This window comes from Rhinatrema bivittatum, chromosome 1 (genome assembly GCF_901001135.1).
Source record: "Rhinatrema bivittatum chromosome 1, aRhiBiv1.1, whole genome shotgun sequence".
Lineage (NCBI taxonomy): Eukaryota > Metazoa > Chordata > Amphibia > Gymnophiona > Rhinatrematidae > Rhinatrema > Rhinatrema bivittatum.
In genome coordinates this window covers 754,695,466-754,710,713 of record NC_042615.1, presented here as the reverse complement: position 1 = coordinate 754,710,713, position 15,248 = coordinate 754,695,466, and the positions used below count along the sequence as shown (strand labels likewise).

Here is a 15,248-nt window from a genome sequence, read left to right as displayed (position 1 = left end):
TCACCTTGAGTCTGACTTTCGCTTATAATCCCCAGACAAACGGCCAAGCAGAAAGAACAAACAGGTCCTTAAAAACCTTTTTACGTTCCTATGTTAATGACCAGCAGGACGACTGGTCTGACCTGTTACCTTGGGCTGAGTTATCTCACACCCTCTACTGATGTATCACCTCCTCTACTGATGTATCACCTTTCTCTGTGGTATTTGGCTGCCAGCTACGTCTACCCCTATCAGTTCCACTCTCAGTGGAACAGTCAACAGCTCAAACAATAAGGTGATTATGGAACCAAGTAAAAGAGAGGCTGAGTCAAGCCGCCGAGCGAGCTAAGCGCTCTACTGACACTCATCGTTGCACCGCTCCATTGTTCTGACCAGGCCAAAAGGTCTGGTTAAGCACAAAGCATATTAGATTGAGACTACCCTCTCAACGACTGGCCCCAAAATTCATCAGGCCATTTCCAGTCCTCCGCCATGTCGGAACAGTAACATACCAACTCCAGTTACCAAGGTCAATGGGTATCCACAATACTTTCATGTATCCTTGCTGAAGCCACTTGTACTCTCCTGGCCATCTCGTAGGGCTCCTCATCCTCCACAACGTTCCGCAGAATCTGAGGAGACCCTACAAGTAAAGGAAGTCCTCGACATCAGGAAAAGGCACGGCCATTAGGAGTATCTCCTGTCGTGGGAGGGTTTCGGGCCTGAGGAGAACTCGTGGGAGCCCTCCCACCACATCTATGACAAGCAACTTCTCCAGGAATTCCACCGAGACCACCCTGACAAACCAAGGCCGGTAAGGGGGAGGCCTAGAAGGGGGGGGTACTATTGCGCTTCCTGGCCGCATACGCTCCACGGCCGGGCCTGCTCACCTCTCCCGACCATCCACGAGCTCAGGTCTCCCTTCCTCTGCCAGTCCCAGCCATCCCTGTCACAATCCTCGGCCCGCTCCAACTCAGGCAACGTTGCAGGCCTCACAGCGGAGCTCCCGCTAGGGCTCTGCATCCAGCATCTCCTTGGCCCCGCCCCTAGGTGCGCGCATGGCCGACCTCCTTCAATTTAAAGGGCCAAGCGCGGGAAACCCAGCCGGGTCGCTCAGTGATGACATCATCCCTGCCTAGTATATAAGCGAGGTTCTGTCTCCCAGGACCTCGCCTTGGCAATCGGGTCGATCACATCATGATAGCAAGTTAGCCTTCCTGTGTTTCCTGTGTCTCCTGTTCCAGTCTTTCTGTTCCAGCATCTCCTGTGTCTCCCGTTCCAGCGTCTCCTGCTCCTTCGACTCTCCATCCTTGGTAGTACCCTTCGGACTGATCTCACGGTACTGACCTCTGCTTGTTCTTGACTACTCCTTGATTGCTGCCTGACCTGACCTCTGCCTAGAACTCTGACTTCTCGCTGCTCGCTGCTTGCCCTGACCTCTGCCTGGAACTCCGACTATCCTTGATCGCTGCCTGACCTGACCTCTGCCTGGAACACAGACTACTCTCATCTGGCACCTGGAATCCAACCTCCTGCTTGACCTCACTATGTCTGGACTGGCCTTCCTACTGACCCTGCCTGGCTGCCCATTCTGCATATAGACTCTGGCCTTGATTCTAGCTATACAGTCGGACACTCTATTCTGGCCTCCTGAGACCTCCAAATTTCCTTATCTGAACACCGACCACGCACCCTTGTTCGTGGTGGGCACGTCTTTAAACTTTCTCTCTAGGAGACTCTGCGAGGCCCACTTAAGACTAGGCAGCCCGGGTAACCAAGGGTTCAACCTGAGGGAACCCCGGGTTGCTATTGGTGAAGCTCCAGCTAGCCTCTGTCTCCTCCTGAGCTCCGCCTCCTGGTGGCAGGCGCTCTCCGTGTCCGACCAGAGGGCTGTACCAATCCTGCACTAGGCCAAGGGTCCACTCCCAGCGCAACAACCCTTTCAAAGAAAACTCTAGGAACCCATCAAGATCTAAATCTTCTGCCTGAAAATAGCAACACATGTGCTGTATCTCATAAGCAATTAATTTTCCTGGAATTTTTGTTAATGTCTTCTGTGTTCCTCTGCCATGTAATGCCTGATAAAATTCAGAGAGATCCATATTTATCACATATGTCCAACTAAGATGGTCACTTAGCTGGAAAAACAGTGGGATTTGAAAATCCCACCAATCAAACCATCTCAGGAATTGTAGCTAACTTTCTCCGGGAGCATCAGGACACTAACATACATCCTAATGCCCCAGAAGTCATACCTTAAAGGGTCCAATGAGCCCGAATTCCCCCCAAAGTGTGCAAAAACCCTGGGGGTCTTGTGAGACCTCCTGTCCCACCCACTGCCAACTCTAGAGGCAGCCCCATGCACAAAAGTTAAAAAAACAAAAAGGATTGTAGTGGCATATGCCCCTCCCAAACTCCACCCATTTTTCCCAAATCACAGGCCTTCCAAACTCCTCTAGGCAGCCAACACCCCACTTTCCCTCTACTGACTTTCCCACGGTCATATCTTAAACTCCCTGTTGGGTTAGTAGGGCCCAGAGTACCCTCTAGGCTGCAAACACTGTGATGTTCATGTTAAAATGGCACCGAACAGCTAGGTTTTGTACTTATGCCTCTGTCACGTGATAAGGGCAAAGGGCAAACTTGGCTGGCCAGCTCCATTTTAACTTGGATGTTGCAGGACCTGGAATTTACGGGATGCTGTGAGTCCCACTAGTCCCCAGGGAGCTTAAGGTACGACCGGAGGAAGGTCAGGGAGAGAGAAAGGGGCAACCTGTTCCATGGGGGGATTGGAAGGCCTGGGAGTCCAGTATTTGAGGAACAAGGAATGGGGTTTGGGAGGTGGATGGGGTATGTGCTGCTACTATCTTTATTTTTTTGTTTTCATTTTTACTTTTGTATACTGGTGCCGCCTCTAGGGGTGGCAGGGATGGGGGTATGGGGGGATCACAAGACCCCCAGGATTTTTGCACACTTTGGGAGGAGGCTGATCAGGCCATTTAACAAGATGGTGGCCCAGGACTATAGGGACGCTATCATGCAGAATATGTGGGGTCTGCTAACCTATGGAATTTTTTTCCCATAGTTTTTTACCACTGGGGAAAATACTGTGGGGTTTACTAGACTGCAGGTTTTGGTACTGCAGGTTAATAAATCCCTCAGAATTTTCCCCCTCCAGGCAAAATACCTCTGCTTCCCCTAAGTTAGCCGGCTAATGCCAATTTTCAATCTTCAACCAGCTAATATAGCCAAATAACTTTAGGATAGCCAAAAAGCAGTCCTAAAGTTGGGCAAATAAACTTTCCAGCTAACTTTGATATCTGGCTATATTCAGTGGTGAGCCCATGCTGCTAAATATCCTAGCTAAGTTAGCCGGATACGTTTAATCAGCTAGCTTTCCTAGACAGTGAGCGGCTGAATATGCACCTCAAAGTTTTTATTTGGTTGTATTCATTTTTCAAGAATTCCAGTCCATCTTAAGAGACACTATAGGGGCAACTCTAACCCAAGCATCTCAAACAAAATTTATCAAGTTGCTGATTTTTTTATACTGTATCTCTCCTTCTTCAAAATGTGATTCTGTGAGGGATGGAGTGGAATTTTTCATTGCTTTGCTGCAATGCAAGTATTTATCTGGATTTATTCAGGAAAATATCCCAGTATTGTCAATGGGAAAAACATAGGTGCAAAATCAGAGCAATGTCTGCAATGGAGAAAAACTTTGATAAATCTTCCATATCTTTCCTCTTAAAGTGTTTATACATGAATTGACTTTTACCCTATTATATTTATCTTACAAATACCATGCTATCTTTTGTCTTTTGACTTACTTCCCCTTTATTCTCTTTCCCTCATTGATACTTTTCATCAGGAATATGTAGCACCTTCAGAAATAGATGATGACATCCTGGACAGACTATATAATGGAAGAATCAACCTTGCTGCACTACTCAAAGCTTTTAAGTATGGAACAAAACTAAATGGAGACAAACATAGATTTTCTTCTGAGGAGAATGAAGAAAGCGAATTTGAAAAGGTTTGTCAGATGAATTAATGAAAATCATTTTGTAAATTGTGTAGTGAGTTTGATACTTGTGATGGCTGCCAGATTAACAGCATTGGAAACCAAAGTTCATTACTGATCCTCAGAACAACTACAGCAGGAGCAGTGCCAATGTTCTGAGACTCAAAAAAATACCAATTAGTACCATTTGTGATGGTGGTTTTAGTCATGTTATAGTAAGAACTGGATTGAGACCACCAACTCAAAAACCTCCAGTTTTGTTAAGATAAGTGTGTCCCTGCCCTCCCACCCCCACCCCAGTCTGGACTATGAGTTACCCCTGTGCTTGTGGTGGGGAGTACCACATGAGAAAATTACTAATATTATTTATATTCGGGTTCCTAGCCTATGGGGGATGAGACAGGGTCCCAGTCATCCCAATACCACAATTCTGTGCCCTTCCCAAATAGCCTGTCACTTGTGGCACCACAGACCAGATAAAATCATCACACCAGAATAAAACAGATTTAACCCTCTTACTAGTATTGTGTAAGTAGACAGTAGATCCAACCAGAACATTAAATTGGAAAAGTACAATAGTGAAATATCATATAAAATCGCAGTTTTCTCATTTTGAATCAAGCAATGCAAAAATAACACTGGGTATGGAAATAAATAAATAAATAAGGAACACTAATAGAGAAAGGTTGGGGGGAAAAGCAGTGAAGCATACAAGTTTCTCAAATTGTCTTTACCCCTAAATACTCAAGAAAGAACAGGGCAGATCCACCCCCAATGTCACCAGTTTTTAAAGGGTGCACCCTGTTCCAAACAAAAAATTGTGTGGAAAAAAATCAATTAAGAAAATGAAGAAGTCCCTCTCGATGGTGGAGCTGGCTAGAAGACAAACCAAATAGATGAGCACTACAGGTCTCTATCTCCTGGAGAGCTTCCCCAAATGGTTTACTTAGTTCTAAACAGAAAGCAGGCCTGGTTTCAGTCTCTTACAGAAAGACCACAGTCCAGTTTCTTTTTCCCAGCAATGGTTTATGCTTGACTTCAGCTGAAAGGCTGAAACAATTAAGATGAGATATTGAATTGCTGACAAAAGGCAAGGAAATAAACCTTCTCCCTCCTCTGCTAAGATACTCTCTGCACAAAGTTTAGATTACTTAACTCAGTCTCTTAGGGGAGTGATCCATCCATATGCTCCTGGACCTGGTATCTCTGGAAAGGAATTTTCTCAGCTCCTGGCTATTCTGTCCCTTGGGATTTTACATGTAGCTCGGCTATGAAGCAAGAACAGCTGACTGACTCTCTATTTCCTCAGAGCACAGACTTCTGTCTCTCCCTCTTGATAATTAGCTCTTCAGGAGAAGAACTGATTTCAGGGCTGCCAGATACACTCCGCTCTTCTTGGTTCCTGGCTCCAACTCCTGGTTCCCTGTACGTACCAGGATCAGTCCAGACTGCTGGGTTATGCCTCCCCTCCAGCAGATGGAGTCAGAGAGAAAACTGAAAGCACCTCCCAGATATACTGGTGTGCCACCTGCTATCCTTCAGTATTTCCTCTGACTCCAGCAGATTGAGAGACATAACCTGCGGTCCTGTCTATCCTGACAAAAAATCTTTCAGGTGTCATTTACTAATTATTACTTGTTAGTTATACTGTCTAGATCAATTAGTTGGTTCTCTAACTAGTTAAAAAAAAAAAAAAAAAAAAAAAGAGTTTTAGTTTATTTCGTTTATTCTCCCTTTTTCTGGTTCAGCGCAGCGTGTTATTCACTGCAGCATAGAGGCAGGCTGTGAGAGCATTGCTCTCATTCTTTTTCCCGGTGTTGTGTCCCTTTTGGTCCGGGGGAAAGACTACCGGTGGTCCGGTCACCCTCCCCCATCTATCTCTGCTTTATGCCAGGTATTTTAACCTGAAGAGGGCCTTGTTTATTTGTAAAAAAAAAAAAAAAAAAAAGTTAATTAAATTTAGAATTAAAGATTAAGGACCCGTAAGCCCTGTTGGAAACAGGCTGCAGTCCGTTGTAGCCCTAGCCTGCCGCGCTGACCGGGGACTCCGGAGGGGGTGAGGTTTCTTCACCCAGCGAATTTGCCAGTCGCAGCGACAGCTTTTTTGGCGCGAATTTACTGCTCCCAGACCCAGCTACTTACTTTTGGGCGCCCTTTTCTGCAGCTTCAGGATGCCCCGATCTTCGGCCTGCACGGCCTGTGGCAAGGCGGGGGCGCGACTCTCCAGGGAGGGTCTCTGCTCCCACTGCATTCCCGGGGGCGAGGGACCCTCCCGGGGGCCGAGCGCAGCCCGCAGCTCGGCTTCTCGTCCTTCCTCGGAGCGATTAGGCAGGCTGGCAGCCGCGCGGTCCTTAGCCCCGCCTCCCACTGTTAGGGAGCCGGCGGCCATTTTGAACACGCGGCAGCCTGCTGATTCAGCATCGGAGGAGGAGGATTTTTCTTTTAACTCTCCTCCTGCCCTAAGCCCGTGCCGTGAGTCGGATTTGGAGGCTCCTCGAGCCCTTCCCCCTCGGGACCAGCCCGCGGGGGGGCTCCAACAAAAGGAAAGTGCCTTTTTCTTCCAAATTTGTCTTGTTAATGCATCAGGCGTTTTTAGACGCGGAGGCAGGCTGGGAGCCGGAGGAACCCCCTCCCCCTACGGTCCCCAGAGTTTCCCCTGAGCAAGGACGGTCTGGGTCTCAGGACAAAGTGGGGGGTTCGGATGCTGCTAGAATTTATTCCCTAGGGGGAAAGGGAGGTCCGGGAGCTCCGGATTTTACCCAGGGGTCTCCGGATGGCACATGGTCTCCGGATGGCACAGGGACAGAGGTCTCTGACGCTCAGGGAGCGCTCAAAGGCGATGACCCCCAGATTCTGCGCCTCTTTGGCAAAGATGAACTTAACTTTTTAATCCTTCATGTTTTGAAGGAGTTAGAAATCCCAGCGCAGCAGCAGGACGCTAACACTTCCACAGGGGACATAGCTATGGCAGGTCTAAGGGTCCCCCCGCTGACTTTTCCTTTACATGCCAAGGTCTTACAGATCGTGTCCAAAGAATGGGAGGTGCCGGAGGCATCCCTGCGCGTAAGCAGGGCAATGAATAAGTTGTATCCCCTGCCAGCGGATTCTTTGGATATTTTTAAGGTCCCTTCCGTGGATTCGGCAGTGACTGCTGTGGTTAAGCATGCTACCATTCCTGTCACGGGAGGAGTAGCCTTGAAGGATCTCCAAGACCGAAAGTTAGAGGTTCTGTTAAAGCGCATTTTTGAGATAGCAGCCTTAGGGGTCCGAGCAGCGGCATGTAGCAGTATGGTTCAGCGCGCTACTCTCCGCTGGGTTCAACAATTGCTTGCCACATGGGGAGCTTCCACCAGCCGAGGCTGAGCAGGCCAACTGTGTGGAAGCAGCGGTTGTTTACACGGCGGATGCCTTGTATGATTTGTTGAGAACCTCGGCCCGCAGCATGTCATCGGCGGTCGCTGCTCGGCGTTTGCTGTGGCTTAGGCGTTGGTCGGCGGATGCCTCGTCAAAATCACGCCTCGCCTCTTTTCCCTTCAAGGGAAAATTATTGTTTGGTGAGGAGCTGGATCAGCTCCTCAAAGACTTGGGGGACAACAAGGTGTACAAGTTACCGGAGGACAAGCCCCGTTCCTTTCATTCTTTTGGAAATGTACGGTCCCGATTTCGGGGCCAACGCTGGTTTCGCATGGGAAGGGGGGCCCCTTTCCCGCAGAAACAGCAGGTCCCCAGGTCTCAGCCTTGGTCTCCTTCCTTTCGAGGCAGACGTCCACAGCGTCGGGGATCCTCGCAGAACTTACCCGCCGGAAAGCCTTCGCAATGAAGGCGCGCAGGCCCATTCCTCCCTTCCCCGCATCGGAGGTCGGTTGTCCCTGTTTTGGGAGGAATGGGTCAAGGTCACATCGGATCAGTGGGTCCTCGACGTCGTTCGCTATGGCTACGAGTTGGAGTTTGCTCGTCCCCTCCGGGATCTTTTTATGGTCTCCCCCTGCAGGTCTCAGGAAAAGAGGCAGATTATCGCCCACACGGTACACAGGTTACGGGCTCTGGGAGCAATATTGCCTGTTCCTCCGGAGGAGACCAGAACAGGCAGGTATTCCATTTACTTCGTGGTCCCAAAGAAGGAAGGTACGTTTCGCCCAATTTTGGATTTGAAAAGAGTGAACGTGGCCTTGCGCGTTCCCCGATTTCGTATGGAGACGCTCAGATCTGTTATTGCGGCCGTCCACAAGGGAGAATTTTTGGCTTCTTTGGATCTAGCCGAGGCGTATCTTCATATCGGGATCAGGGAACGTCACCAGAGGTACCTAAGATTCACAGTATTGGGGGAGCACTTCCAGTTTTTGCGCCCTTCCGTTTGGGCTAGCAACAGCCCCGAGGGTATTCACCAGGGTTCTCATAGTAGTCGCAGCTTATCTGCGATGCCACGGAATTCTGGTGCATCCCTATTTGGACGATTAGCTAATCCGGGCGAAGTCGCAGGAGGCGTGCAAGCGGGCAGTCCAGTCGGTGGTGCAGCAACTTCAATCGCTAGGTTGGGTGGTCCACTTTGCGAAGAGCCAGTTGGTCCCGAGTCAACAGATGGAATTTTTGGGGGCGCGTTTCGATACTTTGGAAGGCAAGGTATTCCTCACTCAGCGGAGACTAGAGAACCTGATGTTTCAGGTGCAGGCCTTACTAGATCTCCCGTTCCCACGGCCTGGAATTATTTACAAGTCATTGGTCATATGGTGTCTACTGTGGAGATGGTGCCGTGGGCATTTGCTCATATACGTCCTTTACAGCGCGCTCTCCTCTCCCGTTGGGGCCAGAAATCAGGAGATTACGGCACCCAATTGCCGCTGCTGGAGCCGGCTCGTTCCAGCTTAGCTTGGTGGTTAATCCCAGACAATTTATTGCCAGGGCGGTACGTCTCGCCTTGCGCCAACTTCTCCCGTTGGTACAAGGGCGGGCAGTGCGAGTTCTGTCAGACAACGCATCCACAGTAGCGTATATAAATCGCCAAGGCGGCACAAGAAGTCGGCCGGTAGCGGACGAAGCATTGTTGTTAATGTCCTGGGCGGAACGTCATCTCTCCCGCATAGCGGCCACCCACAGAGCAGGTGTCGACAACCTACAAGCAGATTCTCTAAGTCGTCAATACTTGGATCCCGGAGGGTGGGAGCTCTCGGCCGAGGCAATGAGTCTCATCACCCGGCGATGGGGAATGCCGCGTCTGGACCTGATGGCGACTCGGCAAAATGCACAGGCAGCGCGTTTCTTCAGGCGAGAACACGGTTCGGAGGGGGTAGATGCCCTGGTGCTTCCATGGCCTCGTCACATCCTCCTCTATGTGTTTCCCCCGTGGCCTCTAATAGGCAAAGGGTTAAGACGCATAGAATCCCATCGCGGGCCAGTGATTCTTTTGGCCCCGGAGTGGCCAAGAAGACCGTGGTTCGCGGATCTAGTCAACCTGGCGCGGGATGGACCCTTAAGGTTGGGTCATCTTCAGGGCCTGCTTCGCCAGGGACCCGTATTTTTCGAGCGGGCGGACCGCTTCTGTCTGGCGGCTGGCTTATGAAAGGAAGCAGTTGAGGAGGAAAGGATATTCAGAGCCTGTCATTTCCACCCTCCTGCGGGCGAGAAGGCCCTCCACCACGCTAGCCTACGCCAGAGTGTGGAAAGTGTTTGACGCCTGGTGCGCGGCAGCTAAAGTTCCGCCGCGCCGGGCCTCGGTAGGGAATATCCTTACGTTCCTGCAGGCGGGCGTGAAAAAGGGTTTGGCGTACAGTTCTCTGAGGGTTCAGGTAGCGGCCCTGGGGTGTTTGAGGGGTAAGGTAGACGGATTCTCTCTCGCGGTAGCTCGATTTTTGTGTGGCGTTCGGAACTTGCGTCCCCCATTTAGACCCCCTTGTCCTTCTTGGAATTTGAATTTGGTGCTCAAAGGTCTCAACTCGGCCCCTCTCACGCTCAAGACCGTGTTCCTAGTGGCCATTGCGTCAGCCCGTCGGATGTCGGAGCTTCAGGCACTTTCTTGTAGGGAACCGTTCTTGCGTATTTCGGATGCCGGCGTGTCTCTGCGTACAGTTCCTTCGTTCTTGCCGAAGGTGGTATCGGCTTTTCATGTTCATCAGACGGTGGAATTGCCTTCCTTCTCGGCGTCGGACCTAAAGTCTTCGCACGGTTCCGATTTGAAGCGTCTAGATGTGCGGCGAGTGATCATGCGATATTTGGAGGTCACTAATGCATTCAGACGGTCGGATCCTTTGTTTGTCCTATGGCAGGGGCCCAAGAAGGGCCTACAGGCATCAAAAGCAACTATTGCTCGTTGGTTGAAAAGTTCGATCGCATCCACGTACATTGGCTGTGGTAAGTCTGTTCCTGAGGGGCTTGAGGCACACTCACTGCGTTCTCAAGCAACTTCCTGGGCAGAAAGTCGTTGAGTTTCTAGCCAGGAGATTTGCAGAGCAGCCACGTGGAAGTCGTTGCATACCTTCGCTCGTCATTATCGGATTGATGTTAGGGGAGCATCAGCTGATTCTTTTGGCAGCAGTGTCATTCGAGCGGGACTCTCTGGGTCCCACCCCAATTATGGCGGCTTGGGTACATCCCAGCAGTCTGGACTGATCCTGGTACGTACAGGGAAAGGAAAATTATGTTTCTTACCTGATAATTTTCGTTCCTGTAGTACCAAGGATCAGTCCAGACGCCCGCCCGATGTTGAGTGTCAGGAGAGTCCGCTCCAATAACCAGTTTCTATACATAGCTTTTCGATATTTCAACAAGGTAGGTACCTATCCCTTGTTCTTTGCTTTTCGAGGGTGGTGCCTTTTTGAAGTTACGTTGATGTTTGCCAGGTTTTTGGCAGGGGAGAGTTTTACTACTTGATCTAGACAGTTGCCATGTTTTTCATTAGTGGCTAAGTTGGCGGAGGATTTGGTTTTGCCTATCTTCTGCTTTGTTATACTTTATACTGAAGGATAGCAGGTGGCACACCAGTATATCTGGGAGGTGCTTTCAGTTTTCTCTCTGACTCCATCTGCTGGAGGGGAGGCATAACCCAGCAGTCTGGACTGATCCTTGGTACTACAGGAACGAAAATTATCAGGTAAGAAACATAATTTTCCTTTGTCCCCACCCCTCACATACAGAGCCAGCAAATTTGTGCCTTTTCTTCCTTAAATAATCTCCCAGCATTCCTTTGGCTTCCTCCTCTACTGGCTAATTAGTGCTGTTCTCTGGGCAGGCTAAACAGTACAGCCGTTTTCCCAACTTGTTAACACTGTGAGTGCTGGATGCTAGTTCTTGCAGAACATTCACAGAGCACTCAAGGGGTTTTGACATATTTTTATATTCTTTCATCTTGGCTATGGTGGCTTGCAGTCTCTGCGGGATTGAAAACCCCTTTTTGACATGTCCAAAATACATCACTTAGATTCAGATGCAGCTCGGTCCACATTGTAGGGCTTCAGCAGATGATAAGCTCATGGGGGAAGTAACCTGATTTATAGTAGCTTGCTGCATAAGATATGCAGTACACATACAGAAGGGATTCTCATTTTCAGAATTCTACCAGGCTTCCAGTCAGCCTGGATGAAATATGCTTTGCTAGACAATTTTAGAACCAGGGGGATTTTAAAGAGAGTTCTCTACTGCAGCTGAGAGTATTTATGGTATCTTTGAAGTAACAAAGTAATGATGTCAGTACTTGCCTTATTGTGGGAAATGGAGGATTTGCTAATATCACTGTATTTTATTGCTACTGGCACAATATCAGTGTTTGTAGAAACAGGTCTGGAAAGCATTTCAAAGTAAGTGAGATCAAAATTTGCCTGGTTCTAAAACAGGGGTGGGCAAACGTTTCTGTACTAAGGTCACATTACAAGTTCTTGTCCGCATCAGGGGCCAGGAAAGATCCCCCTTTGAGCTTCACTACTGAAAGATATAGTTGTATTCACTACTGTTTTATTCAGTACTGAAAGAAAAACATATTTTTATGGTTGTGTATTATCAATTGTCTTCAGTCTATTTTTGTACTGAAAGATACACAACTATAGAACTGTATAACAGATTTTCTTCAAACTTTGTATCAATTCTGAAAGATACTCAGCAATGAATAATGTAGTTTTATGATTCTGCATCTTTCAGTACTGAAAATTTAAGAAATTTTGTCATCTCTAGCAAATTTTCTTCACTATTAGTCCCCATATATCATATACTGCAACTACTATGCATACAATGTAAGACAAAAGCTAATCCCCCCCAAAAAATACGTATCCTCTCTAAATTGAATTCTATGAATGACATCATAAACATCACCATCCATATGCCAACCACTAAACTGAGCAATAAAAAAGTTGTTCCTATCTTTATTTGGGCATCTTAATTTTCTAATCATGTTGGTTCCAGTCTCTCTTCAGCTTTCCTCTGTCTTCTCATAACTCCTTTTCCAAAGTCTCCTTTCCAGTTTCTATTTTTTTGTCTCCTCAGGTCGTCTTCATTTCTTCTTCAACATCTGTCTCTAACATTAATCTTTCTCCTTCATGTCTCTTTACTCTTCTCTTATTCTTTATCTACTTGTGGCTAAATTCCCCCCCCACCCCCCCTCCAATCCTCAATCCAGTTTTTCATCTGTTTCATCCCCTCCCCCTCTTTAAGCTCATCTTTCCATTCTAACTCCTACTCAGTAATTCCCTTCTCCCTGCTTCCCACTCCTTCCCCAGCCTCTTATTTTCCAACTTTTAGCCGTTCCCTAGACTCCAAATTCCTTGCTACACTCACTCCTTCCCTAGACCTCATCTACTTTCTTTTGCTCTCATGCCCTTGCCAGCCCCTTCCTTGTTGCAATTGCCCACCATCTCCATGTTTCCACTGCCTTTTACCCCTCCTTAGCCCCCTTTCATTCCTTTCCATTGCCCCTCCTCCCACTCTGAAGCACCCTTCCCTTACAACCATCTCACTCAATAGCTCCTACCTCAAACCTCCCACTCATACCCCCAAATGCCAAGACCTCACTGTCTCCCTAATAGGGATGTGAATCGTTTTTTGACGATTTAAAATACCGTCCGATATATTTTAAATCGTCAAAAATCGTTAGAGGCGATATTTAATAGGAATTCCCCTGATTTATCGTCAAAAATCGTAAATCGGGGGAAGGGGGAGGGCGGGAAAACCGGCACACTAAAACATCCCTAAAACCCACCCTGACCCTTTAAAATAAATCCCCCACCCTCCCGAACCCCCCCAAAATGTCTTAAATTACCTGGGGTCCAGTGGGGGGGTCCCATTGTGATCTTCCACTCTCGGGCCACGGGTGCCGTACAGCCGGCACCATTTTGCAAAATGGCAAAATGGCGCCGGCCGTACGGCAACACGATTTGAATGCAGGAGGTCGTTCCCGGACCCCCGCTGGACTTTTGGCAAGTCTTGTGGGGGTCAGGAGGCCCCCCCAAGCTGGCCAAAAGTCCCTGGGGGTCCAGCGGGGGTCCGGGAGCGATGTCCTACGCTCGTGACGTCGGGGGACAGGAAGCAAAATGGCGCCGGCGCTACCTTTGCCCTGTCATATGACAGCTAATACATATATTGTGACATCAATATAATTCAACAATCTTTATTAGTGAAAATATGAGAACACTCACAGATTATCCATAATACCCCACACAATAGATATTGTGTTAATAAAACATCACACCATATTTAAACATCACCCATCCAACACATATCATACATACATTCCACATTCAATCTCTCATAAAAACCATTTCCCAATTTCTAAACATTCAAATTAAACATTAAATACGGATTTTTCCATTGCACATCATCAAATGTAAATACAGTACACTTTTATAAGCAGAAAGAGTTATATTGCACATTAATCCTCGCGTTACAAAAACGTCAATCCTCTTGATCTTTTTTGTTCTCTCTACATGTTTCGCCTTCCTCAGGCTTCTTCAGGAGAGCTTTTTCACAATCTCCCACTGCTCATAAATCCAACATCTATTTAAAGGGGTTTCTAAAAACATTCACACAAAAAAATTTTTTAAAACAAAATTCAGCTTGCACATTTTATATTGCTAATTAATCAAAAAATTTTTCCAAAAAACTCTCATACCTGCACGTCCCAAAGAGCTTGCCCAGACGTACAGGTCAGCACATCCCCGATCTTTGTATCAAAAGTGTGTCAATTGTTCAAAAGCGTAAAACACATCTCTCAAATGTTTCCAAACTGGAAATAGAATGAATCAGAACATATTCAAGTCAAAAAACTTCCCCAGGAGTTTACCAATATGCAAGACAATCAAGATTCCTTACCTTCCTTATCTCAGGCGAAAAAACGCCATCACCTCATCTCAGAGAAAAACGCCGCCATCGAGTGAATCAACGGAAGTAGTCAAACTCTTACTCTTACATCCTTTTAAATTGCGCTACACCAATCAGAGCCCAGCCTACGACTAGCTCCACCCCTTCAAGTATACCGAGAACAAAACCAATTGATAATGTTACTAATCCAAAAAACAGTCGCCGCCCCCAAGCTAGCAAATTTAACCAATCACTAAAGAACAATTAATGAAGCTTCATAGCCTAAATGAAACCTAGAAACAGGTAACCCAATCAATCCTATCATTTAATCCTTTTGGCCATAAAGTCTGTAAATTAAAAATCCATCGCTGTTCTTTCTGCAACAGTATCTTATTTATATTACCACCCCGTCTGACAGAGACTTTCTGAAGCACAAAAAAACGAAGTTCATCTACCGTATGGTTAAACTCTCGCCAGTGTTTCACTAAAGGAGCTGTCTCCACCACATTTCTTATTCTGCTACAATGCTCTAGGATTCGAAGTCTCACCATTCTTGATGTTTTTCCTACATATAACAGCCCACATGGGCACTGCACAACATATACTACCGAACTTGTTTGGCATGTAGTAAAATGCTTCAAAAAGAATTTTTTCTCAGAAACAGGATGTGAAAAATCCTTCATTGATAAACAAAGTTTGCATACACTACATTTAGTGCAAGGATAATGCCCACCAACCTTATCTATTTGTTGCTCACTACCTCCCAAATCCGAATGAACTAAAATATCTCTCAAATTCCTAGACCTCCTAAAAGAAAACATAGGGGGATCCTGCATACCCACAAAACCACTCACAAGATGCCAATGATTTTTAACAACCTCAATGAGGTCCCCAACTCGATTCGAATAAGGTAACACACATACCAAAGCTGGTGCATTCTGTTTTGGCTTTGGTTGTAATAATAAATCTC

General features: G+C 47.4%; 1 protein-coding gene across 1 annotated transcript in view; it reads left to right on the top strand.

Annotated features, from left to right (window-relative positions):
• Positions 1-15,248, top strand: part of LOC115076912 (sperm flagellar protein 2-like) — a 347,966-nt gene that overhangs the window by 308,987 nt on the left and 23,731 nt on the right. Inside the window, exon 14 of the mRNA XM_029578930.1 lies at positions 3,851-4,015. Within this exon, the coding sequence (XP_029434790.1) occupies positions 3,851-4,015 (165 nt within the window). The remainder of the gene's footprint in view (positions 1-3,850; positions 4,016-15,248) is intronic.